Source organism: Syngnathus acus, chromosome 24, assembly GCF_901709675.1.
Source record: "Syngnathus acus chromosome 24, fSynAcu1.2, whole genome shotgun sequence".
NCBI classification, from domain to species: Eukaryota; Metazoa; Chordata; class Actinopteri; order Syngnathiformes; family Syngnathidae; genus Syngnathus; species Syngnathus acus.
The window spans coordinates 4,616,193-4,642,173 of NC_051108.1; the positions used below are offsets into that span (position 1 = coordinate 4,616,193).

Consider the following 25,981-nt stretch of genomic DNA (forward strand, 5'->3'; position numbering starts at 1 on the left):
TTTCAAATCAGACGAGTAAAAACTGGTCACATATTAAAAATATATATATTATTAAAGGTGAAGACAATTTGCAATTCTAATAATGACACGAATTTGATGCACAATTTGTCTTCGCGGGCCACATAAAATGATGTGGCGGGCCGTATCTGGCCCCCGGGCCTTGAGTTTGACACCTGTGGCATATTGGGTTCAATGAGGAATATCCATCCATCCATTTTCTGAACCGCTTAGTCCCCACGGGGGTCGCGGGAGTGCTGGAGCCTATCCCAGCCGTCATCGGGCAGTAGGCGGGGGACACCCTGAACCGGTTGCCAGCCAATCGCAGGGCACACAGAGACAAACAACCATTTGCACTCGCACCCACACCTAGGGACAATTTGGAGTCTTCAATCGGCCTACCAAGCATGTCTTTGGGATGTGGGAGGAAACCGGAGTGCCCGGAGAAAACCCACGCGGGCCCGGGGAGAACATGCAAACTCCACACAGGGAGGGCCGGAGGTGGAATCGAACCCGCACCCTCCTAACTGTGAGGCGGACGTGCTACCCAGTGCGCCACCGAGCCGCCTCAATGAGGAATATATTTTTATTAAACCCATTTCAAAAGTCATTTTAATTAGTAAAGTTACTCACTCACTCACTCACTCACTCACTCACTCACTCACTCACTCACTCACTCACTCACTCACTCACTAAAAGTTAGCAAAAACTTTAGTAGGAGAAGCTCCTTTGGGTACATTATGTCAGTATGGTTCTGATAATGCAATATAGATTTTTACACATTATTACGATCTGAATAATTGAATGTGAAAAGCTCCAAAGGGCCCAACGGCTTGGAGCTAACCTTTCACTGCTGAGCAGGTATTGAGCTGCCTGCTGCTTCAACACTTCTTAAGACATTATTGGCCGTCACCCAGAACAGTAAAGTTGCAGGCAATGAAAAGGAAAGAATGGGCGAATAAAACACGAAAGCACTGCGGGAAATGTCAGAGATAATTTCTGTGCATCCATTACAAACAAGACCGCACATAAATATGAAACCAAAGCTACATTTTAGAGTTGGTTCTTTTACAGCTGAGGAGTCGAATAGAAGTTTGGCTACAAACTTGAAAGTATGCATGATCTGATAGCCTCAAAAACTAACATAGGCACACTTGTGTTTATTTCCCCAAGATAATATACCCCCTCCCTATCACACATGGAAATAAATAGACTGGCTCTTGCTATCTATTCTGCTTTCGTGAGGCTGATGTCCCAGTGATGCGGGCGGGGCACAGGACAAAACAATTTCTCTATCATTATAGTCATTATCCTTATCACCATACATTTTTTTTCCAAGAAATCCTCCATTAGTACACTCCATTTTGTGTTTTGTGTTTCTCCATGAATGATTTGGGACACCATGGAATGATTTTGCGTGCAAGGCACCGTCACATGCCAAGTTGAAAGCAATAAGCATTCTTCTCATTTTTTATTGTCGCTCCTTCCTGAACCCTCTTTTGTTAATTGGACTTAGTGGCACTTAGTTTACAGTGAAAGATGTAAAACTGCTGTCGTCATCCAAGATGAAACCCGCCTCATGTGTGGGCTTTGTTTGAAGAGCTTGCGCCATATAAAGAAACCACGCAGGACTGGCAGCAGGAAGTTTATGGGGCAATGCACAAGCTTTCGCCACACAGAGATGTGCAGTAAAAGTGGAAAGCTATGCCCAGCAAGACCCGTGGCACCACTAAAACACGGTCACTAAAACTCTGTGTTATAATGACTCTGCATGAGACAGTGACAGTCAGTATTTTTTCTTTTTTTCTTTCAATGAGGCATGTACAATATGTAGTAAATGAACCCGTACAGTGAGGAAAAGCGATACAGAAAATTAATGAACTGTATGTTGTGAGAAAAATTCAGCTATAATATAATTTTTCATCAAAGCTGAGGTTGAGTCCTCAATTTTTTTATGATTTTAATGTCTTTTTTATTATACCTCATTATGACTTCATTCTATTCACTCATTGTTATTAATTGTGTGCATTGTGCAACTCATCATTAAAAGTAGACATGGAATTTTTCACAATTTAAAATAGTTCCCAGGTGTCCTCGTTGGTCCAAATAGACAAAAATTAACAGATTACAGCATCCTTATTATCACTTTTAATAAATAAAGCTGCATAATTTAGTGGGGGGTGGCTTTCGTTTCCATGACGACCGAGTTATTGAAGAAACGTTTGGATTCTCTCCTAATTATGGTGCGTCGATTTTTAGGCCATTATCAACTGCTTTTGAAGAACCAGTGACCTTGTTGCCTGAGGTCAAAGCAAGCAAAGCTGAAAAGTGTTTGTTTTTACTATCGTCAAAAACATGCTTTAAGCTACAGCATTTTTATTTTGCTTATAATACATCGACAGCGGCCTGCTCATGTGTTGCCGCCTGATAATACAAATCTGCAGTTCCAATACCCATTTTGGTGGAAAAACATTGACACAGTTGTATCCAAATGTAATGTCAGGTAGGTCCATCTCCCCACAGGAAGTCATATGTTTCATGTTCCCAGCAGCAACAACAGTAGCCTGGACTGGATTACTGCTTTTATTATGGCTACCACTGCCAAAAAAAGTTTAAAAAAAAGAAATTAAAAAAGAGTGAGATTCATTGTCACTAAATTGAGTTAATCCAGTAATCCCACTTTTATAAGCGATCCCAAAATTGACCTTTTTCCCTAAAAGGGAATGTCCAGAATTGAAAATTCAAAGTTTTCTTGTGCTTGACTGAATTCTGCTCAAGCTTGCCAATCACCAGCCTCCCCTCTTGCTGCCGTATAATCCTGGCAGGAGGGAGCAGCTTTAATGAGAGTTAAAAAAGCAAGAGCGAAGAAAGACCTCCTTTGTGTGTGTGTTCTGCTTCTAATAAAAAAAAAAAAAGAGGCAAAGACACAGAAGTATATTTGAATGTGCTGGGTGGAGGGAGGAAAGGACCGTCCCGGAAACCGCCAGCGGTGCCGCCCCGTGCTTGTAACCGGACCATGATAGTGAAACTCCATCCAAAGGCAACACCGGCCTACCTAGAATCCCATGAGAAGCTACTGTAGACACGTCAGCGTCCTCCGACAGGTTCTTGGATATGACAAAACTTTACAGTGGAATTGTTAGGAATTCCATGTGTTTTGAAGCACGTTCTTTCCTTTACCGTTGATGGCGTCCCACACATGGCAGTGCACAAAGCCCAGCATTCATCTTTAGGTTCTTAACGCCCACTGCCCTGACTGCATGGAGAGCAGCAGCCAACATGACGGAGCACGACATAGGGCTGATATTTCATGGAATGGAAACACAAGTCCTGAATGAACAGTGCTACCAACACACCTAGACAGTTTTTTAGCATCTGAAAGGTTAGTATTTGCAGACAACATGCCAGTGTTCGCAATTTGTCCCTCTCAATGGGTCTACAGAAGCAAAATGAGCAATACAGTGACCCTCCGTGAGGGCATAATACAAGCGACAAACGTGTATGCACTGAGAAGAAAAACGGAAAAAGACGAAATAAGTTTTGGCTTGATGCACTTCCTGATATATTTTTTTAATAACAACTATTCTTAATTGTCACAAAAGTATGGAATCTTATTGTAGGATGATCTATTTCAGTTCTATCACTTTTATTTGCATGCAGCTTTAAATCTATATTTCACAGTTTTCTTGGTGATAGTATTCAAGACTTAGAGAATATTTTATTTTAAAAAGTGTTGTAAATTATGCAAATTATTATACCATTCCAATTCTTTTCTACAGGTGGCAGTGCTGTGTTTTACAAACTGATTAACAGTCAAATAACTGATGAAGAATAAACAGCCATGTTATTTGCATAATATATGTATGTATATGTATATGTATATATATATAAAATAATCTAAAATTATATATATAAAATTATATATATATATATATATATATATATATATATCATTTTTTTTTTATTAAAAAACTTGACCAAGTATAGTAAGGCTTTTTACAATAAAAAAAAGAAATGACCATGTATAGGAGCAAACAAAAAAAACGATTTCTACTGTTATTCTAACTCTTGCTCTCACAGGCAAAATAAGATTTTTATTGAGTCATGATGATGATGATGATGGGATTTTCCATGAGTGAACGTGCCGGGAACATTGGCGAATGGTGAGCTCGGTGGACGCCAACTGTGTGGGAAGAGCAGTCATCATTGACCAGATCAAAAGAATCTGATAAAATGGGTGTTCTTTCTTTTATCCCTGAGAACTGGTGAACAAAGCTGTCAGAGTTATCACGGGCAGCGCTCATTCGATGACATCACCTCCTTCGAATGATCAAACGCCAGTTCAAATAAATCTCCCGGCACGAGCGAATTTATCAGTGCTTCATTAGAATTGTCTAAATGAAATGTTGACTTTTCCCTTTTAAGTCACTCTATACATCATTCAATTATCTTTATTTCACTTCCTGCTTCACCGATTTTGTAAAATGATCCCAATACATCATTTAGCTCTTGTTAAAAAGGTCAAACATAATTTTAAAACACATTTGATACTATCGAGCTCTGTATTGTGGGTAGACCACCAAGTGTGGGTGGATGATAAAAACAACAACAACATTGTGGAAGGTTTTGGAGTATCAGACACACATTTTCCTCTCCTCAGCAAAGGCCTGATTATCGACACAAAACGTCTTGGATTTACATTTTCAGTTAGGCGTGTCTATCCATGAATGCATTTGAAGTTAAGATACCAGCAGGCACCTCGAGCAAGCCAGACATCACTTGGATCACCAAATGCTCTTCTCATTCACTGTTATGTCTTCCTCATGCTTTTTAATAAATGCAGCAGCTGTGCAAAGTTTTTAAGATCTCCCGATTCCGACTTGCTTTCATTCGTTCGCTTCCTTTCAGATTGCGTTTGATTCTTCTCACTTTGTTGTGTTGTCTGAGTACTGCAGTTGTGACTTCAACTTTATCTTTAGAAAATTCCTCTGCTCCAAAATTGGTACTTTACAGAAAAAGCTGACTGCTTGTTCTATCAAGTCTCTAAAGCAGCATCGTAGTCATAGTTTCCCTCGGAGGGCCATTATGATTGTCAATATTTTCTATATACAGTATAAGCTACAAAACAAACTGATGAATAACTATTTTTGAAATCAGAGACTGTTCAAATATTTTAAAAAGACAAATGGTAATAAAAATTGTAAGCAAAGTGGAGACAATTTGTAATTTTAGTAATACCACTAAGTCGATGCAAAATTTGTCTTCGCAGGCCACATAAAATGATGTGACAAGCCGTAATTGGCCCCCGGGCCATGAGTTTGACACCCATTATCAAAGAGTACCGTATTTTCCGGACTATAAGGCGCACCTTCAATGAATGGCCCATTTTAAAACTTTGTCCTTATATAAGGCGCACCATTAATCCATCATGTCAGATTTTGAATCCAAATCAAATCATTCTCCATTTTATCTTTTTTTATTTCAACTTCAGACGCAACAAATTACTTTATAATCACAAAATAATGATCCATAGTCTTTTTGATTCATGATTCATAGTCTTCAGCGGGCCACTTATGATTAATTTCATGACACAATGCTTCGGGCCAGTTTAAATTTAGGAATTTGGTCCATATATAAGGCGCACCGGACTATAAGGCGCACTGTCGGCTTTTGAGAGAATGTTAGGTTTTTAGGTGCGCCTTATAGTCCGGAAAATACGGTAGCTGAATAAACAAATGTTAGAAATAGCGGTAAAAATGAACCAATTGAATGACTTGCAAAATGTTACTCATCAAGAGTACACGATTACGGGCTCGGGTTGCTCAGGGTTACCCGCAATCGTAGCTCACAGTGTGAGACTCGGCGAGTTAACAATTGACTTGATGACATGGAGCGACAACTGAGCAGGACCTCTTCACGTTGCCCATTAAAACTTTGTGAGCGCGACCTCGCCAGCTTCCCCTGCTGTGCATAGGAGAGGAACCCTGCTGGTTTGAGAACAGAGTGCTTAGAGCTGCCACTGCAATGTTATCGTGTATGTTTAGCTGGATACCCGACACTAAATAAATACAGACAGAAATTAAGTTACCAAACATGTCAGTGTTTATATCAGGATGGTCTACCCTGACCTTTCCAAAATGGTTGATGTCCACATCATGCAATACAATCATGCTACACTTCCTCAATGCTGCTCTTGTGACGTTTTGACAAACAGTCACAAGGTATTTTTTATGAGTTCTGTGAAGTGAAAACCTGGAATCTTCCATAATAAATATTTCAAGACATTTATTTGCTACCATGTAACATGAGATCATGGAAAAAAATGAAAGAGGTCATTATTCATATGATTTAGGGCACCTGTGTCAAAGTCAAGGCCCGGGGGCCAGATATGGCCCGCCACATCATTTTATGTGGCCCACGAAGACAAATTGTTCATTGAATTCATGTCAATACTACAATAACACATTGTTTTCACTCTTAAAAAAATAGAGATATTGCGAGCAATTTTTATTACCATTCATATTTTTTAAATATTTTGAAAACTATCAGTTTGTTGTGTAGGCGATACTATAAAAAATATGAGACGTTCATATTTGGGTTGACAATTTGAATGGCCCTCCGAAGGAAACTATGACTACGATGCGGCCCGCGACAAAAATAAGTTTGACACCCCTGATTTAGGGGGTACAGCTTTCGTGCCTCCATTCATATTTAGACGTTTGCAATTGTAACAAATTGATAGTGTTTAAAAATTGACTTCTAAAATATAAATATTGGGGTACATATGCTTGATTCTTGATTTTAATATAGGTTATTTCACAAGCAAGAAACCTACTTATATATAATATAATAATATATAATATTATAATATAATATATTTATTTATTTAAAATATCATTAATTATAAAAAAATATAAAATATAAAATATTATTTAATTATAATATAATAATGTCCCCCATAACAGCGAATGATACCAACCTTGGTGTTTTTTACTGGACTGAAAGTAGTTGTGCCACTACAACTCTTCTGTATTCTCATCCGCGACGTGACCTTTTTGCCCACATAAATCAGACAGACTTAATATGTCTGGAAATATATTTCATGCTACACATTGTTTGGCAATGTGGAAAATGTGTAGCGTTCACTTTTGCCCTTTTCCTCCTTGCACGTGACTGAGTCTGTCTTCGGGGGTGGATGTTTGGTAAAGGCTATACTGTATGTCTCCACAACATGCATCAATCAGTTTATCTGTGGAGTAGTTTTGACACTTATGCAATATTTCATGTCCCCCTACTGCACCCCTGCAGATCCAACTGCTGTGATGTCGAGCCAGAGGAGAAGGAGGCAGAGAGGGGAACAAGGCCTCAATCCTTCCTGCCTTTAAATGGGAAACCACCATGAAGCTGGAAAGGTAAAATCTAAGATACAAAGGGAAAAAGTTTTTTTAGGGTGTTTCCACTGTTCATGGTTATTATTTTTCACTAATATTTTTGTATTTAAATCTGCATTAGAGTGACAAACACTGAAAAGCTGGAAGAGTGACAGACTGACAAAAAGGTTATCATAAAGTAGCTCACTGACGCTTTTGAAACACAATGTTTGTGTTTAGGGGCCTACAACTTTATTGTTTGAGTTTTAAGATGCTGTTTGACCTAAAAGCAATAAAAAGTCTAAAATGTGTTACCTGCTGAGCTTAAAACTTCAGAAGGACAAATTTAGCAACTTCTGTGACTGGATGTCTTTGTAGAAAATAAAAACCTTCTGATTTATGTGAGAGGACATCAACGGTTTGATAAAAACAAAAAAAACTAAACATGTATGGTGGATATTCAATCATTCAACATCCAAAGTGATATTTGTTTTATGCATTTAAGTTTATCAATATTAATTTTTTTAAATGTATTTTGAAAAATCACTTTAAAAAATAATCAAATAATTAATTAATTATACCTTAAGAGGACGGAAATATTTCAAAGAAATGTGTAACACCTAGATTAAATAAATAGTAGTAATTCAATTATGTAATAATAAATTCAAAGCACTTAAAATACCTCCGAAAATATCTTTTGTAAGTAATGATCACAATTTTCCAGCTTTAACATATTAGTTCCAATACATGTCCCAAATTTATATGGCACATGTGAGGAATGTAGCGCATCAGCTGAACCACCGAGCGTCTCTTTAAAGCCATGATTCATGGGACGCACTCGTTCAAGGTGTAAGATGATCAAAGGTGTGCAAGAGGTCTGCTTTTGTTTTACGAGTGTGTGTGCACCCGTGTGTGTTGGTCGATTGGCATGTTCCGATAGTGGGATTCTATTTTCCACAATCTCACATCTGTGTTTGTTAATGGCCCGAACCCATGCAAATTTATGCTTTACCCAATATACGTGGAACAGAGAGAATAATGTCGCTATCAGTGACGTATGTAATTACTTTCACGACGGTCAAATGATTTTATTGCTGTTCTATTCAGTATAAATATGCCAAAATGTTATATGTACCTGGCTTGATGCCCCGGGGCAATGAAACCTGTTCTTATTTTCGAAGCTCAGTTTCACAACAATTGAATTTGTAGCTGTATTTATTTAGTTGTCCTTTTAGGATACAAGCACATGTTTTAGTTTTTTGTTGTTGTTGCCAGAAGCTTTACTAATAGAAGAAACATTTTGTTAAATGGACCATAACGGTGCCACCAAAAAATGTTGATCGGTGGGGAAACAAAAAAGGAAGCCCTTTTCCATTCCCTGGAGAAAATATTCACCTTTTCTGCCACAGGGGTCAAAGGTCAGTTCATTGCTACCAAGGTTCCTGTTTGTTCAGCAGGTCACCACCTGGATCTGTTTTTAATGCTGAGGTTGACGTCACTTGTCAAAGATATTTGTCAAAGATATTTCTACATTCGTCATTTCGAAATTGGTTTTGTTTTTTTCATTTCTTTATTTTAATGTTGACGCTACATAAAAGAATTTTCATTATTGGTCCCTTGTTGCATTGATATTAATGGTGGGTAATCTGAATCCAATAATACCTAATGTGTTTTTCAAAATGCTCCTGAGAAGTTCAAGTAGCACTTTTTTTGGTATTACGCCAAATACACTCTTGACTCATGGTCATAAACAGTAACTGAATAGTCGTCACCTTTCGGCAAAGTCTGCAGCTGACTCAGACATCTGCTATGAATTGATCCCTCTGTATTTCCTACTTTGCACTTGGATGAGGATATGCGTTCCTGAAAATGAAACAAAGTGCAGTCTGGCCGCTTTGGAACACAATTTGATCAAACAAGCGCTCGCTAGTCATAGCTTAGTTGACAGTGGCTGCTGAAACTGCAGAACATTGAAAGGAACCAAAAAAGTGTCAAGGGCACATTTGTATTCTGAACATCAGAGGGTGACTGAGCAAAAAAATTAACAACAGAATAAAATATAAATTAAAATATATATAATAATAATAATAATAATATATTATTATTATATTATATTAATATATATATAATATATTAATTATATATATGTATTAGTGGCTAAATAATCACAGATTTTTATGTACAACCAAAACACTAAGGATGTGTACATTTACTCTGTCTCTCCACATAACAGCATTGAAGACAATCAATCCAACCCCCAGTGGGGGTCCCGAGCAATACTTTGTCATGTAGGGAGGAAACCATATATATGTCTTTAAAGAATGCCTCGTCCTCGCTGACCTGTACATCCTGCTCTTGGCACCGGGAGACTCGTAACTGTCCTAACGTCACCGCAAAAGACCTCTGACACCTGCTGCAAACACTTTTGTGTGGTGGCATCTGTACCACATTAGGATTCACGTTTTTAAATAGCACCACAAAGATCATGGAAAAGTTATAAAGTACAAAAATAAATTGATAGTTATGATCCATCATTGGTGCGTGTTTTAAATTCAACCAATCAGAGGAATATAAACATGGCCGAACCAATCAGAGGATGAAAAAAAGTTTACTTGATTAGAAGTTGGTGTCTAACCCTTGACACGAGAACTTGATGCTCCAAATCAATTCCGGTAAAAGCCTTTCAGTTTCAATTAGATCACACCAGTTTCTGACCAATAATCTGATTTGACTTCAATGCTAGCCTTTGTATAAACTCTCGCTAGCACCAGATTTATTATACTATTTTAAGGAGTCATAACCTTAACATGACTCTTGTGTACACGTTTGTTAAAATTAACTCAAGCGGATTCACACGGTGTACTGCACAAAAAAACAAGCACACACTTTCTGGGCACGGACTGATGTAACGCCTGGGATGATCTCATCCTGAGAGATGATGTCAGACTTCAGATTAAGACTTTCGCTACTGTAACTGTGTTTGCTAATTTAAAAGCCAGGAGGGCTTTCAGTGCGTGTGGGTCGATATCCAGTTAGATTTTTCTTGCGTCAGCTCACAAAATCATTCAAGCAAATCTATGCAGAAAGTGACATTTCTCTTTTCAATGATGTTTATTTCAAAATAATTGCTTTTTTCAAACAGCACTTTGCTCCTTAAGGCTTTGTTTTTTCTTTATCATTTCAAAATTCATCTCCTTGCATTTTCTGTAAAGTGTGATGATTTTTATTCTGCAAGTCTGGGGCTTTTTTGGGTGGGAGCGGGGAGGGGTTATTCCCCCGAGAATCTTTTGTCTCCTGGGTGTTCCCTGACTAGCTTGCCTGCTTCACTGGGTCTTCCCCTCCTTTCGCTTTCATCTCAGCTCACTCCGAATCACTGAGACGATCATTTTGATCTTACTTCCTCCTCACCCCCCCACCTCCATCCTATTCTCTCCTCTCACTCAGTATTCACTCTGTCATTGGCGGTGTGAGCTCATTTCCAGGACATGCACACATGCACTTCCCATCAGTGACAGCGACGAGGGGGAGAGAAGGGAGGCGGCGACGGGACACACCCTTATGTGACCTGGTGCCTCTCTCTCGCTCTCTCACTTGCTCTCTCTGCCCCCCCCTCCCCTCACTCTTTTACTTGCAGCTCTTTCATCGTGTGTGTCAGTGCACGGTGTGGTGACATCATTTAGCTTGTGAGCGGAATACAGCATCAAAGGGTGTGACCTGCTTTCCTTTCCTGCACATGCATTTTATTTGTTTGCAATTTTATATTTGCACTTCAGGGCTAGTTATTCCATATGAATTTTTGCATGACCTATATTTGTAGTAGTGCCATTTAGTGGTCGTTGCATCATTATTGGAGGTTCAAATTGGTGTACTGCAGATGTGATACACAGATGTGATCAGTCCAACAATGATAATGAAATAATAAGAGAGAAAAAAATAATTGCTTGTTGAGTGAAAAAGATATTTTAATAGGTCCTTTATCTATTGTGCATTTGAAACAAGATTAATACAGTGAATTCTCCTTCAGGTGCCTTTTTCACACTGCACTTAGTTTTTTTGCTGTTCACAATGATGCCCTTTGGTAAGCTAACCCATATGTGGAAGTAGTTGCTAAAGGGTCCATTAGGACGTAGAATTGTGCAATACCTCCGCGACCTGCAAAACTTTAATAGTTGCATCTTTGCACGCTGCAGTACATGCATATTTTTTTTGTAGACTTTAGTACTGCCCAACCTGAAAAGAAAAATCTTTTATAAGTATTCTGAGGTCGCCATGGTAATGACAGATGCTATTTTCTTCCTTTTAAAAATTGCTCTCAAAAGTATTTCAAAGTTGTAATTTTGAAGCCAAACACTTTTAATGTTAATGTAGCAAAGTTTTGTTGCAAGAATATGTTTAGGAGAATTATCCAACAGTAGCATGTGTTTCTCTCCATAAACGCCTCCAACTTACTTCAGTGTTTACAGTTAGGAGTTAAATAATTGAGCATCCTGTGTGCATCTTCCTTACTGACACACGTCCATGTTTGACCATTTCCCGACATGCCGCCGCCACCCATCCCCTGCATCCCCTGAAAATGCACACACCCCTGCGCTAGATGATAAAACACCGATTGTGCCACCCACCCTTCAATGACGACACAAAGAGCCGAGGGCCCTCCCTCCTGCATCCGTATTCTCCTCTCTGATTGGACGAGAACCCTGGATGCTGGCAGAGTCTCTGACCAATAAGACTTCTCCAAGGTGATGTCATGGAGGCAGCAGTGATGCTGTTGCCCGGTGCCTGAATCTGTGCTGCCAGACCGGGGGAAACCAAAGTCGCCAGTCCAGCATCAGCAAAGACTCTGCCAGCAGGGGGGTGAGTCTCAAATCTTATATCATAAATGATTACATTTCTATTTTCATTAAGGATTTTTATTGAAGATTTTTGGATATAATGACTAAAATATGCAATTTCATTCATCAGTGCCATTGAATCGGGGTGTGGGTGATGGGGAGAATGATGAGAGCTCGATGTGCCCACATTGTGTGTGTCATTTATTATTGATAATCCAAATGTGGCTTTGTGTCTGATTTGGGGGAGTAAAGGTAGAATGAGGGCGAACAACAGGAATGTCTGTGATGTATGTGTATGCAGCAAAATGGGTGTGTGTCTGTGGTCATGGTGGTTAAAAGGTCACTCATTTGATATTTAATCTTGCTTTTAAATGATGTAATCGTCAGTGATGGGTGTATATTTAATGAGAAAGGAGACATTTTTGTGAAATGAAATAAAAAAAAAAGGCCGCACTCGAAATTGTCCCACTTTATGAGTGTCATGGGTTGTTTCTTCATAAAGGTTCATAATGGCTGGACTATGTGCACTTGGGATTAAAACATGATTTTTTTTTACACCTATTAAATATAATATTTTTGAAAAGATAGTAGGCTTTCCGTGTATAATAAATGTATCCTTTCTTTTTGATTGTGGAAGGTTGAGCAAAATATTCAATTTCACAATTTTGTAATATTCATGAATAATTAGTTCTGAAGGAACTATACGTGGAAGTGCTAAAAAGTAAAATATTGATTTATTTAACAGGGGACAATGAACAAACTTTTAGTATAAGCAACTCATATACTGCATACATCGCTAAGATTCACTCAAGGAATATTTTATAACAGGAGCCAACTGTTATTGAAAAGGGAATTTTAAAAAGTCGCTGACGATGTAGTGCTTCACTTGCCTGACTTCCATGCAGTCAGCTAGGTTCATTTCTCACACAGTGAATATTAATGATATATAACAGCCACAATAACACAATACTGATTCCCGCTTTGTCAGTACCAGACATCGCGAGAGTGCTGCGTCCTAAATCTTCCCCTTTACATGTTTTCGATTCGATTATCAAGGGTGTACCCCGCCTTTTGCCTTAAATCCGCTGGGTATAAGAAATGAATGGGTGATTATTATGGCTAGATTACATTGTCAAGGCGTACCTAATGAAGTGCCTTTTGTATTTATTGACAAACAAAAGATGAATGGTTTCCTTCTTGTCCACCAGGAAGCGAGGCATTGATTTGAAACCTTGGATCGTACATCAGAGAGAAGCGGCTGTGTGATTCATGTCGACATGCAATAAAAAAATAAATGTAATTTTAGTTATTACGGAAAATTACAGTCGCTTTGTTGTTTTACTGAAGATTTGAGATATTGAAACAGTAAATCACAAGTAATAATAGGAATCAAATTATAATAAAACTGGTCACTATAGTAGGTGTGTTGATCATGATCCAACAATTTTTGTTTTTCAAATTAGAGTACATTATTTATTGTTATGATTGAGTATTGCGAGCAGGTTGTATATCATCTTCCTTATAAATGATTTACTTAAAGTGATGGATAGTTATAGCGATGTTACCTGCTTTAAAAAGTCTCATCATTGATTAAATTGAACTACTCCTGTGATGTCTGAACCACTTTCATCTTAGCCTTGCCTATGGTCAAAAGTAATATTTAGTATTTCTGTATGAGTCACTGCTGGATATGAATATCTAAATTCTCATCATTTCTCCAGGAAGTTCCCGGATAATGATTATTCAACATTTCTCCTAAAAACTCTCCTGCCAATAATTAGGAGTGGGTGTGTGAGTAAGTGGGTGTCTGTGTGTGTAAATGCAATTCATTATTCATTCTCACTTTCTCGGTTGGCTTCTCTCTGTCTTTAATAGGGGTGTAAATCGCGGGTTTTGTAACGATACGATATCATATCGATACAAAGAATCACGATACGATATTTGCCGATATCTTAAAGCCTGCTGTGATTCATTCACGATACATCACGATATAGTGCTCTACGATCGAACAATATCCTGATTTATAACAATTCATACGCCAAATCAACAAGGTACTGCAAACTCTTTATTTAGGAAATTACAAAGTGCTTCCAAACAAATGACTTGAAGCCCAAAGGGGAGCGAATTTCCTCGTCTTCTTGGACAGACACTAGCCATAGCACCAGCCCAGGAGCCGCGTAGTTGTCGTCTCCCCTTTCACGTGCCTGCTCTGCTCACAACACAACACGCCGCGCACTGCTCCCGGAAAGAGGAAGCAAGCAACAATGAACTGGATTTCAAAATAAAGTCGCGTCTAATGTCCGAGGTCAAAAACGGGCGATATAGATTGATGTTTACGTTTAGCATCGATGCCAACAAATCGTAGAGCATTATATCGATTAATCGATGTGTATCGATGAATCGTTACACCCCTAGTTTCAAACTACTTTCAGGGTTTCTAAGAATAGGGTTTCTAACTAGGCTTTCAAAACTAGGGTTAGGGTTTCCGACCAGGGTTTCCAAGGAGTTTTGCCATTGCTAATTAGGGTTTCAAACTAGGGTTAGGGTTTCCGACTAGGGTTTTAAACCAAGGTTAGGGTTACAAACTAGGTTTTAAAGCTAGGCTTAAGGTTTCCAACGAGGCTTTCAAACTACTTTTAGGGTTTCTAAGATTAGGGTTTCTAACTAGGCTTTCAAAACTAGGGTTAGGGTTTTCGACTAGGGTTTCCAAAGTTAGGGTTAGGATTGGGGTTGGGGTTAGGGTTTCTAACTAGGCTTTCAAAACTAGGGTTAGAGTTAGAGTTAGGGTTAGGGTTAGAGTTAGAGTTAGAGTTAGAGTTAGAGTTAGGGTTAGGGTTAGAGTTAGGGTTAGGGTTAGGGTTAGGGTTACTAACTAGGCTTTCAAAACTAGAGTTAGGGTTAGGGTTAGGGTTTCTAACTAGGCTTTCAAAACTAGGGTTAGGGTTTCCGACTAGGGTTTCCAAGGAGTTTTGCCATCGCTAATTAGGGTTTCAAACTAGGCTCAGGGTTTCCGACTAGGGTTTTAAACCAAGGTTAGGGTTTCAAACTAGGTTTTAAAGCTAGGGTTAGGGTTTCCAACGAGGGTTTCAAACTACTTTTAGGGTTTCTAAGATTGGGGTTTCTAACTAGGCTTTCAAAACTAGGGTTAGGGTTTTCGACTAGGGTTTCCAAAGTTAGGGTTAGGATTAGGGTTGGGGTTGGGGTTGGGGTTAGGGTTTCTAACTAGGCTTTCAAAACTAGGGTTAGGGTTAGAGTTAGAGTTAGAGTTAGAGTTAGAGTTAGAGTTAGAGTTAGGGTTAGGGTTAGGGTTAGGGTTAGGGTTAGAGTTAGAGTTAGGGTTAGGGTTAGGGTTAGAGTTAGGGTTAGGGTTACTAACTAGGCTTTCAAAACTAGGGTTAGGGTTAGGGTTTCTAACTAGGCTTTCAAAACTAGGGTTAGGGTTTCCGACTAGGGTTTCCAAGGAGTTTTGCCATCGCTAATTAGGGTTTCAAACTAGGCTCAGGGTTTCCGACTAGGGTTTTAAACCAAGGTTAGGGTTTCAAACTAGGTTTTAAAGCTAGGGTTAGGGTTTCCAACGAGGGTTTCAAACTACTTTTAGGGTTTCTAAGATTGGGGTTTCTAACTAGGCTTTCAAAACTAGGGTTAGGGTTTTCGACTAGGGTTTCCAAAGTTAGGGTTAGGGTTAGGGTTAGGGTTAGGATTAGGGTTGGGGTTGGGGTTGGGGTTAGGGTTTCTAACTAGGCTTTCAAAACTAGGGTTAGGGTTAGAGTTAGAGTTAGAGTTAGGGTTAGGGTTAGGGTTAGGGTTAGGGTTAGAGTTAGAGTTAGGGTTAGGGTTAGGGTTAGAGTTAGGGTTAGGGTTACTAACTAGGCTTTCAAAACTAGGGTTAGGGTTAGGGTTTCTAACTAGGCTTTCAAAACTAGGGTTAGGGTTTCCGACTAGGGTTTCCAAGGAGTTTTGCCATCGCTAATTAGGGTTTCAAACTAGGCTCAGGGTTTCCGACTAGGGTTTTAAACCAAGGTTAGGGTTTCAAACTAGGTTTTAAAGCTAGGGTTAGGGTTTCCAACGAGGGTTTCAAACTACTTTTAGGGTTTCTAAGATTGGGGTTTCTAACTAGGCTTTCAAAACTAGGGTTAGGGTTTTCGACTAGGGTTTCCAAAGTTAGGGTTAGGGTTAGGATTAGGGTTGGGGTTGGGGTTAGGGTTTCTAACTAGGCTTTCAAAACTAGGGTTAGGGTTAGAGTTAGAGTTAGAGTTAGAGTTAGAGTTAGGGTTAGGGTTAGGGTTAGGGTTAGAGTTAGGGTTAGGGTTAGGGTTACTAACTAGGCTTTCAAAACTAGGGTTAGGGTTAGGGTTTCTAACTAGGCTTTCAAAACTAGGGTTAGGGTTTCCGACTATGGTTTCCAAGGAGTTTTGCCATCGCTAATTAGGGTTTCAAACTAGGCTCAGGGTTTCCGACTAGGGTTTTAAACCAAGGTTAGGGTTTCAAACTAGGTTTTAAAGCTAGGGTTAGGGTTTCCAACGAGGGTTTCAAACTACTTTTAGGGTTTCTAAGATTGGGGTTTCTAACTAGGCTTTCAAAACTAGGGTTAGGGTTTTCGACTAGGGTTTCCAAAGTTAGGGTTAGGGTTAGGGTTAGGATTAGGATTAGGGTTGGGGTTGGGGTTGGGGTTAGGGTTTCTAACTAGGCTTTCAAAACTAGGGTTAGGGTTAGAGTTAGAGTTAGAGTTAGAGTTAGGGTTAGGGTTAGGGTTAGAGTTAGAGTTAGAGTTAGAGTTAGGATTAGGGTTAGGGTTAGGGTTACTAACTAGGCTTTCAAAACTAGGGTTAGGGTTAGGGTTTCTAACTAGGCTTTCAAAACTAGGGTTAGGGTTTCCGACTAGGGTTTCCAAGGAGTTTTGCCATCGCTAATTAGGGTTTCAAACTAGGCTCAGGGTTTCCGACTAGGGTTTTAAACCAAGGTTAGGGTTTCAAACTAGGTTTTAAAGCTAGGGTTAGGGTTTCCAACGAGGGTTTCAAACTACTTTTAGGGTTTCTAAGATTGGGGTTTCTAACTAGGCTTTCAAAACTAGGGTTAGGGTTTTCGACTAGGGTTTCCAAAGTTAGGGTTAGGGTTGGGGTTGGGGTTGGGGTTAGGGTTTCTAACTAGGCTTTCAAAACTAGGGTTAGGGTTAGAGTTAGAGTTAGGGTTAGGGTTAGAGTTAGAGTTAGGGTTAGGGTTAGAGTTAGGGTTAGGGCTACTAACTAGGCTTTCAAAACTAGGGTTAGGGTTAGGGTTTCTAACTAGGCTTTCAAAACTAGGGTTAGGGTTTCCGACTAGGGTTTCCAAGGAGTTTTGCCATCGCTAATTAGGGTTTCAAACTAGGCTCAGGGTTTCCGACTAGGGTTTTAAACCAAGGTTAGGGTTTCAAACTAGGTTTTAAAGCTAGGGTTAGGGTTTCCAACGAGGGTTTCAAACTACTTTTAGGGTTTCTAAGATTGGGGTTTCTAACTAGGCTTTCAAAACTAGGGTTAGGGTTTTCGACTAGGGTTTCCAAAGTTAGGGTTAGGGTTAGGATTAGGGTTGGGGTTGGGGTTGGGGTTAGGGTTTCTAACTAGGCTTTCAAAACTAGGGTTAGGGTTAGAGTTAGAGTTAGAGTTAGAGTTAGAGTTAGAGTTAGAGTTAGGGTTAGGGTTAGAGTTAGAGTTAGAGTTAGGGTTAGGGTTAGGGTTAGGGTTACTAACTAGGCTTTCAAAACTAGGGTTAGGGTTAGGGTTTCTAACTAGGCTTTCAAAACTAGGGTTAGGGTTTCCGACTAGGGTTTCCAAGGAGTTTTGCCATCGCTAATTAGGGTTTCAAACTAGGCTCAGGGTTTCCGACTAGGGTTTTAAACCAAGGTTAGGGTTTCAAACTAGGTTTTAAACCTAGGGTTAGGGTTTCCAACGAGGGTTTCAAACTACTTTTAGGGTTTCTAAGATTGGGGTTTCTAACTAGGCTTTCAAAACTAGGGTTAGGGTTTTCGACTAGGGTTTCCAAAGTTAGGGTTAGGGTTAGGGTTAGGATTAGGGTTGGGGTTGGGGTTAGGGTTTCTAACTAGGCTTTCAAAACTAGGGTTAGGGTTAGAGTTAGAGTTAGAGTTAGAGTTAGAGTTAGAGTTAGGGTTAGGGTTAGGGTTAGAGTTAGAGTTAGGGTTAGGGTTAGGGTTAGGGTTAGGGTTACTAACTAGGCTTTCAAAACTAGGGTTAGGGTTAGGGTTTCTAACTAGGCTTTCAAAACTAGGGTTAGGGTTTCCGACTAGGGTTTCCAAGGAGTTTTGCCATCGCTAATTAGGGTTTCAAACTAGGCTCAGGGTTTCCGACTAGGGTTTTAAACCAAGGTTAGGGTTTCAAACTAGGTTTTAAAGCTAGGGTTAGGGTTTCCAACGAGGGTTTCAAACTACTTTTAGGGTTTCTAAGATTGGGGTTTCTAACTAGGCTTTCAAAACTAGGGTTAGGGTTTTCGACTAGGGTTTCCAAAGTTAGGGTTAGGGTTAGGGTTAGGATTAGGGTTGGGGTTGGGGTTGGGGTTGGGGTTAGGGTTTCTAACTAGGCTTTCAAAACTAGGGTTAGGGTTAGAGTTAGAGTTAGAGTTAGAGTTAGAGTTAGGGTTAGGGTTAGGGTTAGGGTTAGAGTTAGAGTTAGGATTAGGGTTAGGGTTAGGGTTACTAACTAGGCTTTCAAAACTAGGGTTAGGGTTAGGGTTTCTAACTAGGCTTTCAAAACTAGGGTTAGGGTTTCCGACTAGGGTTTCCAAGGAGTTTTGCCATCGCTAATTAGGGTTTCAAACTAGGCTCAGGGTTTCCGACTAGGGTTTTAAACCAAGGTTAGGGTTTCAAACTAGGTTTTAAAGCTAGGGTTAGGGTTTCCAACGAGGGTTTCAAACTACTTTTAGGGTTTCTAAGATTGGGGTTTCTAACTAGGCTTTCAAAACTAGGGTTAGGGTTTTCGACTAGGGTTTCCAAAGTTAGGGTTAGGGTTGGGGTTGGGGTTGGGGTTAGGGTTTCTAACTAGGCTTTCAAAACTAGGGTTAGGGTTAGAGTTAGAGTTAGAGTTAGGGTTAGGGTTAGGGTTAGAGTTAGAGTTAGGGTTAGGGTTAGAGTTAGGGTTAGGGTTACTAACTAGGCTTTCAAAACTAGGGTTAGGGTTAGGGTTTCTAACTAGGCTTTCAAAACTAGGGTTAGGGTTTCCGACTAGGGTTTCCAAGGAGTTTTGCCATCGCTAATTAGGGTTTCAAACTAGGCTCAGGGTTTCCGACTAGGGTTTTAAACCAAGGTTAGGGTTTCAAACTAGGTTTTAAAGCTAGGGTTAGGGTTTCCAACGAGGGTTTCAAACTACTTTTAGGGTTTCTAAGATTGGGGTTTCTAACTAGGCTTTCAAAACTAGGGTTAGGGTTTTCGACTAGGGTTTCCAAAGTTAGGGTTAGGATTAGGGTTGGGGTTGGGGTTAGGGTTTCTAACTAGGCTTTCAAAACTAGGGTTAGGGTTAGAGTTAGAGTTAGAGTTAGAGTTAGGGTTAGGGTTAGAGTTAGAGTTAGAGTTAGAGTTAGAGTTAGGGTTAGGGTTAGGGTTAGGGTTACTAACTAGGCTTTCAAAACTAGGGTTAGGGTTAGGGTTTCTAACTAGGCTTTCAAAACTAGGGTTAGGGTTTCCGACTAGGGTTTCCAAGGAGTTTTGCCATCGCTAATTAGGGTTTCAAACTAGGCTCAGGGTTTCCGACTAGGGTTTTAAACCAAGGTTAGGGTTTCAAACTAGGTTTTAAACCTAGGGTTAGGGTTTCCAACGAGGGTTTCAAACTACTTTTAGGGTTTCTAAGATTGGGGTTTCTAACTAGGCTTTCAAAACTAGGGTTAGGGTTTTCGACTAGGGTTTCCAAAGTTAGGGTTAGGGTTAGGGTTAGGATTAGGGTTGGGGTTGGGGTTAGGGTTTCTAACTAGGCTTTCAAAACTAGGGTTAGGGTTAGAGTTAGAGTTAGAGTTAGGGTTAGGGTTAGGGTTAGGGTTAGAGTTAGAGTTAGGGTTAGGGTTAGGGTTAGGGTTACTAACTAGGCTTTCAAAACTAGGGTTAGGGTTAGGGTTTCTAACTAGGCTTTCAAAACTAGGGTTAGGGTTTCCGACTAGGGTTTCCAAGGAGTTTTGCCATCGCTAATTAGGGTTTCAAACTAGGCTCAGGGTTTCCGACTAGGGTTTTAAACCAAGGTTAGGGTTTCAAACTAGGTTTTAAAGCTAGGGTTAGGGTTTCCAACGAGGGTTTCAAACTACTTTTAGGGTTTCTAAGATTAGGGTTTCTAACTAGGCTTTCAAAACGAGGGTTAGGGTTTCCGACCAGGGTTTCCAAGGAGTTTTGCCATTGCTATTTAGGGTTTCAAACTAGGGTTAGGGTTTCCGACTAGGGTTTTAAACAAAGGTTAGGGTTACAAACTTGGTTTTAATGCTAGGGTTAGGGTTTCCAACGAGGGTTTCAAACTACTTTTATGGTTTCTAAGATCAGGGTTTCTAACTAGGCTTTCAAAACTAGGGTTAGGGTTTCCGACCAGGGTTTCCAAGGAGTTTTGCCATCGCTAATTAAAGTTTCAAACAAGGGGTAGGGTTTCCGACTAGGGTTTTAAATCAAGGTAACTGTCAGAAGGTCCCTGGCAGGAGAACTAATATATCTCCCTGTTCTTCATAGACTTGTCCTTTCCTTTTCCACTTTCTTTTATTGTTCAGATGAAGCTTTTGGAACTAGAGACAGTTGCAAGATTGCTCTCCTTTTTTTAATTTTGTCATAATTTGTTCCTCTGCAGACTGAAAAGGATCTCAGACATCCTTCAGAAGCAACATAAGCACTGAGAAGATGACTCTTGCAGGTAGATTGAAAAGTGTTGTTTTATCATGATACCCATCCAATTTGTTGGTATTACTGTAAAAATGGACTGTGCTGTTTCTTGTGTATCCACCAGCCTACAAAGAGAAAGTGAAAGAGCTCCCCCTGGTGTCTCTGTTTTGCGCCTGCTTTAGACCACAGAATCTAGAGAAGGCCACGTACAAGGCAGAAGGTAAAGCACATCTTCAACATAATCTGACATTAAATAAAGACTAAAGTCAAAATTAATCATCTTTACATCTCAGATGCAGTGGATTTGGGATGGAGTGCCATTAAGGAGGTGGAGGTCAAAGAGTTGAACAAGAGGGCATCGGGTCAGGCCTTCGAGGTCATCCTGAAGCCACCATCATTTGACGGCTTACCAGAGCTCAACGCATCTATGCCTCAGCGCAGAGACCCATCCCTGGAGGAGATCCAGAAGAAGCTAGAGGCAGCCGAAGAGAGGCGAAAGGTGGGAAAGGCAAATTATACAGTGACATCTGTGTCACTGTATATAATACAACCATATACACAGCACAATAACAAAGTTTGCACAACTATTTACTATTTATGCAACTGTTAATTTTATGTTGAGAGGAATAAATAGTGAAGTTTTCTATTCCACTGTCAGATGGGATAGGCTTTATATCACAGGTGTCAAACTCAAGGCCCGACGGCCCACCACATCATTTTATGTGGCCCGCAAAGACAAATTGTGTATCAAATTCGTTTATCATTACTAGAATTGCAAATTGTCTTCACTTTTAATATCTCTTTTTTTTTTCTTCATATTTGACCAGTTTTTACTCGTCTAATTTGAAAACGAGTTGTCAGTTTGTTTTGTAGCTTTTACTGTATATAATATGAGGTGCTCATACATTTATTTGGGTAGACAGTCATAATGGCCCTCCGAAAGAAGCTATGACTACAATGTGGCCCGCGAAAAAAATTTGTTTGACACCCCTGCTTTATATGGAACTATTGAATTTTCCAGAATATCTTGGAATATAATCTAATATTATAATAATATAATATAATGATATATCTTTAAATGTTTTTTTATTGTTTATTAACTATATATTATTTTTTAAGGCCAATAATATTTTTATTGAGTAAAATGAAAATTAGAATTACTTCATTACAAAAAAAAGACTGTACGCTATACGGCGCTGGACTTGTCTGTGACAACAGCGTTACCAAAGCCAGATGGACAAACTCAAACACTCAAGCGTAACCTTGGCATTGAACTGGCCTCTGTGTGTTGACTGATTTATAAAGGGAAACGGTTGGCAAGAGATAAGAGGAAATAGGGAGGGTGTGCTCGGGTGGATGGAAATAAAGGGAGGAAGAGGGAGAAAGGAACGATGAAGACAGACATAAAAAGGCCAGTGTTACAATGACACACACACACACAGGTGCTCATTTCAATGAGCATTTCGGAAAGGGGAGGAGAAGGTGAGGTGAGATAAATTATAGCCCCTTCCATTTTTATGTTTATGCGTTATGCAGCGAGACATTCATTTCTGCTTAATGTTCTGTTTTGCTCAGCATGCACAGATAAATTGTACCAGTCCCCATCAGTATGAATATTTTGTGACATGATCTGTCGACTGCATCTCATACGTTCTACATGCATCTGCAGTGTCAGGAGGCCGAGCTGCTGAAGCACCTGGCGGAGAAGCGGGAGCACGAGCGAGAGGTGATCCAGAAGGCCTTTGAGGAGAACAACAACTTCATCAAGAATGCCAAGGAGAAGTTGGAGCAGAAGATGGAGGCAAACAAGGAGAACAGGGAGGCTTTGTTGGCCGCCATGTTGGAGAGGCTGCAGGAGAAGGTACGAGCGACATCATTATTTGAACATTTAGTAGAGCGTTTTTCGCTATTCATTTTATCACCGTGGCGACCCCACTGAAAATTGACTTTCTTTTCCTCAACAGTTAGTTTTGTCTTGAAATATTCATGAAGGCGAGCTGAGACATTAGCTCATCCTTAATGTATTAATGAATGCAAAAGGTCTGATGATGCCACCAATCGTTCCTCTGTTTGCTCTGCAGGACAAACATGCGGAGGAGGTGAGGAAGAACAAGGAGCTGAAGGAGGAGGCCTGCCGATAGATGAGCGCAGAGAAAGAAAGGCTGATGAGAGAAGAGGTCCACAAAGAGTAGCTAGAGATGGTTTGTGTTTGATTTTTTTTCAAAATCAGCAGTGCAAAGCGATCCAGCAGGGAAAAAAAAAAGAACTCGTAAAGTGACTCAAAAGAAGAGAGAAGTAAGACTTTCATATTTGATGTATGTCAGAATGAGCTGTACAAAGAAGCTTAACTAACGCTTAATGTTGAACAAAATTCTCTTTTGTTTTTCTCAAGATGATGGTGGACGGGGCATTTTAAGCAACATTTCGTGTACCGAATAGAGAGGATGCGAGCGGTATCCAAAATATTGCTGACTATTTGCATTTTTTAAAGAAGTCGCATAATCATACATGATACACACATTTTCTGCAGGCCTCATGTGAACTGACATGAATCAGTAAAGAATAATTGAATAGAAGGATCAAAATAGTATCACTAAAATTGTTCCTGCTTTTATGATTAATCCGCTTAATTCTTCGTTTTTTCGTACCGCAGACTAACTAGCTGAGCTTGGGGCTAACTGCCTATTTAGTGAGTAGCAGGGTAAAGGAAATTAGCGAGCACACACGTTTAGCTATTGCGCCTTCTGTATATAAAGTAAAAGCATTCTTACCAGGGATATGAAATGTGAAAATGATTCATTTCAAGTTAGAATTTGTCACCGTTTGGGATTGATCACACTGTTTAGAATTTGGGAGTTTAAACTGCTGTATTTTGCAATTTTCAGGGTCTTTTAGCGGATTCAATGTAGTGCGGTTGCTAACTAGTCTCAAACATATACAGCACGGATTGCACTCTTATTTTATCAAGCACAACTCAGAAGCACACATACATACATGACAGATCAAGTAAACACGTATTTCGGTGATTTGGATGCAAAGTTTGAGTTTGTTGGCATTCCTCTTTGGCATGTGTCGCTGTGCTCTGTGAGTTTGTGAAAGATACAAAAAAAAAAGATCAGAAAAGATTGATGTCATTTGCTTAAGTTGTCGAGTTATATGGCTTTTCTTGAAACGCTGAAAATGTTTGCACAGTAATTTGGAAAAACTGTGTTGATTTGAGTGTATCCATTTGGCATGGTCAGTAAAACAAAATCAGCTTGACTGAATGCTATTGTGTTGGTGGTTGTCATTATTTTTATTTATTTATTATGATGTCACCGGAAAATTTTCATCCATATGATCATGTTAGAATATAAATATATAAAAAATAATGAATGAATGAACGAATGAATGAACGAATGAATGAATGAATGAATGAATGAATGAATGAATGGATGAACGGACAGAGGGATGGACTGATGGATGGAAGATAGTGTTGGCTCGTGAGTGAACGATTCGTTCAAAAGAACGAATGTCTTCAGTGAACGAGAGTGAACGAATCACTTCCTAAAGTGATTCGTTCTTTTTTCAGTTCATATGACTTCAACCAGTAGGTGTCGGTAATGCACATAGAAGCTGGTGCCACCTCGTCGTAAAACAAACCGAAGAAGAACATGACGTAACTTCCTGTTTACGAACGTGTCGTGAATTGCATTTCCTGTTCACCAACTGAACGGATTTGTGAGTGAACGAGTCAGTCAGTGAGTGATTTGCATTTCCAGTTCATCGCGAGAACGGGTCAGTGAGAGAACGAATCCTGACTTTTCCGTTCGCGAATGAGTCAATGGCTGAACTGCCTTCCTTCCCGTGCATCAACGGATCAGCCAGTAAACGTGTTGCGTCTCCCTCCTGGCGTGAACTATGTAAACCAGAATGTAGATGTACGATTTGCCGAGGAAAGAAAGAACCACTCACTGAAACACCACTTCTTTTATGCACGTTTTCTCCAAGCTAACGGCTAACTTTATTGCATCTATCCAAGACTTGTACCTGTCCAGGACCAGGTAACATCTCTACAGACCCTTCTCAGCCAGGTTGCAGTCTGTTTGAACTACTCCCCTCCGGACGGAGTTATAGAACTCTGTACACCAAAACCAGCAGACACAGAGACAGCTTCTTCCCCCAGGCTTTTGCTCTGATGAACTCACACCACTCAGAGTTTCAAAGTCATTGCTGTGCAATAACATCCTGCTCTCCACACCTTTTTTGAATTGTCTACACTGTTTGTACTGTGTCCTCTCTGCATCCATTGCAGCCTGGTCATCCTGGAAGAGGGACCCTCCCATCTGTGGTCTCTTCTCAAGGTTTCTCATTTCCCCTAGTTGGAGTTTTGAGTTTTTCCTTGCCCTCCTGGGAGTTTAAGATCAAGGGATGTTTGAGAATATTTGTCATTTTTCACATGTCCTGAGTGTTGTTAGTCACCTAAACAAATGTTGAACAGAGGCTGTGATGTACCGAAGTCAAATTCCTTGTTTGTCACGCTCAAACATGGCGAATAAAAACTCTTGAATCTTGAATGAAGGGATGAGCCGTTATGCAACAACGGGGAGATTATGCTTCTCTTTGGGTAATCTTGATTTTATAACACTTATAGTAGTTTTTAAATAACGTGTATGCATATATACGCCTAAATATTGTCATCCAAAATATCTACTGCAATTTCACATTAGATTGCTGGTTTGAAATTTACTTTTATTATTATTATTATAATAAACATTTATGTTAAAACTTGTCTGGTGTTTTATTCCTTGTTTTTATTTTTTTTGGGCATGAAAACATAAAAATGTTTTATATGACAATATGTATATGTGTTTTACGTTGTGTAATGTGTTGGTGTCACCCAAAATAAAGAGCAAGTAGTCAAATACACATTCTTGACACGTACAAAAAATGCTTAAAGTTATTAGGTACAC

At 39.7% G+C, this 25,981-nt stretch overlaps 1 protein-coding gene and 1 long non-coding RNA gene across 2 annotated transcripts in view; both read left to right on the forward strand.

The window, feature by feature from the left end:
- LOC119117601 overlaps positions 1–7,804 on the forward strand; it is a 63,011-nt gene extending 55,207 nt beyond the window's left edge. The window contains exon 4 of the long non-coding RNA XR_005096560.1: positions 7,306–7,804. This is a non-coding gene — a long non-coding RNA (uncharacterized LOC119117601). The remainder of the gene's footprint in view (positions 1–7,305) is intronic.
- Positions 7,805–12,108: 4,304 nt separating this feature from the next.
- stmn4 (stathmin-like 4) lies at positions 12,109–24,295 on the forward strand. The gene is made up of 6 exons (XM_037243905.1): positions 12,109–12,221; positions 20,998–21,060; positions 21,154–21,249; positions 21,323–21,528; positions 22,699–22,890; positions 23,111–24,295. Exons 2-6 carry the CDS (start codon positions 21,048–21,050, stop codon positions 23,168–23,170), a joined length of 567 nt encoding a protein of 188 aa, XP_037099800.1. The 5' UTR covers positions 12,109–12,221; positions 20,998–21,047; the 3' UTR covers positions 23,171–24,295.
- Positions 24,296–25,981: the final 1,686 nt, after the last annotated feature.

Bases quoted from the DNA above. Each gene is read 5' to 3' on its own strand.
- stmn4 (XM_037243905.1), top strand. The intron at 21,250-21,322 runs GTAAAGCACATC...TTTACATCTCAG, and splicing joins GGCCACGTACAAGGCAGAAG to ATGCAGTGGATTTGGGATGG. The intron at 22,891-23,110 runs GTACGAGCGACA...TTTGCTCTGCAG, and splicing joins TGGAGAGGCTGCAGGAGAAG to GACAAACATGCGGAGGAGGT.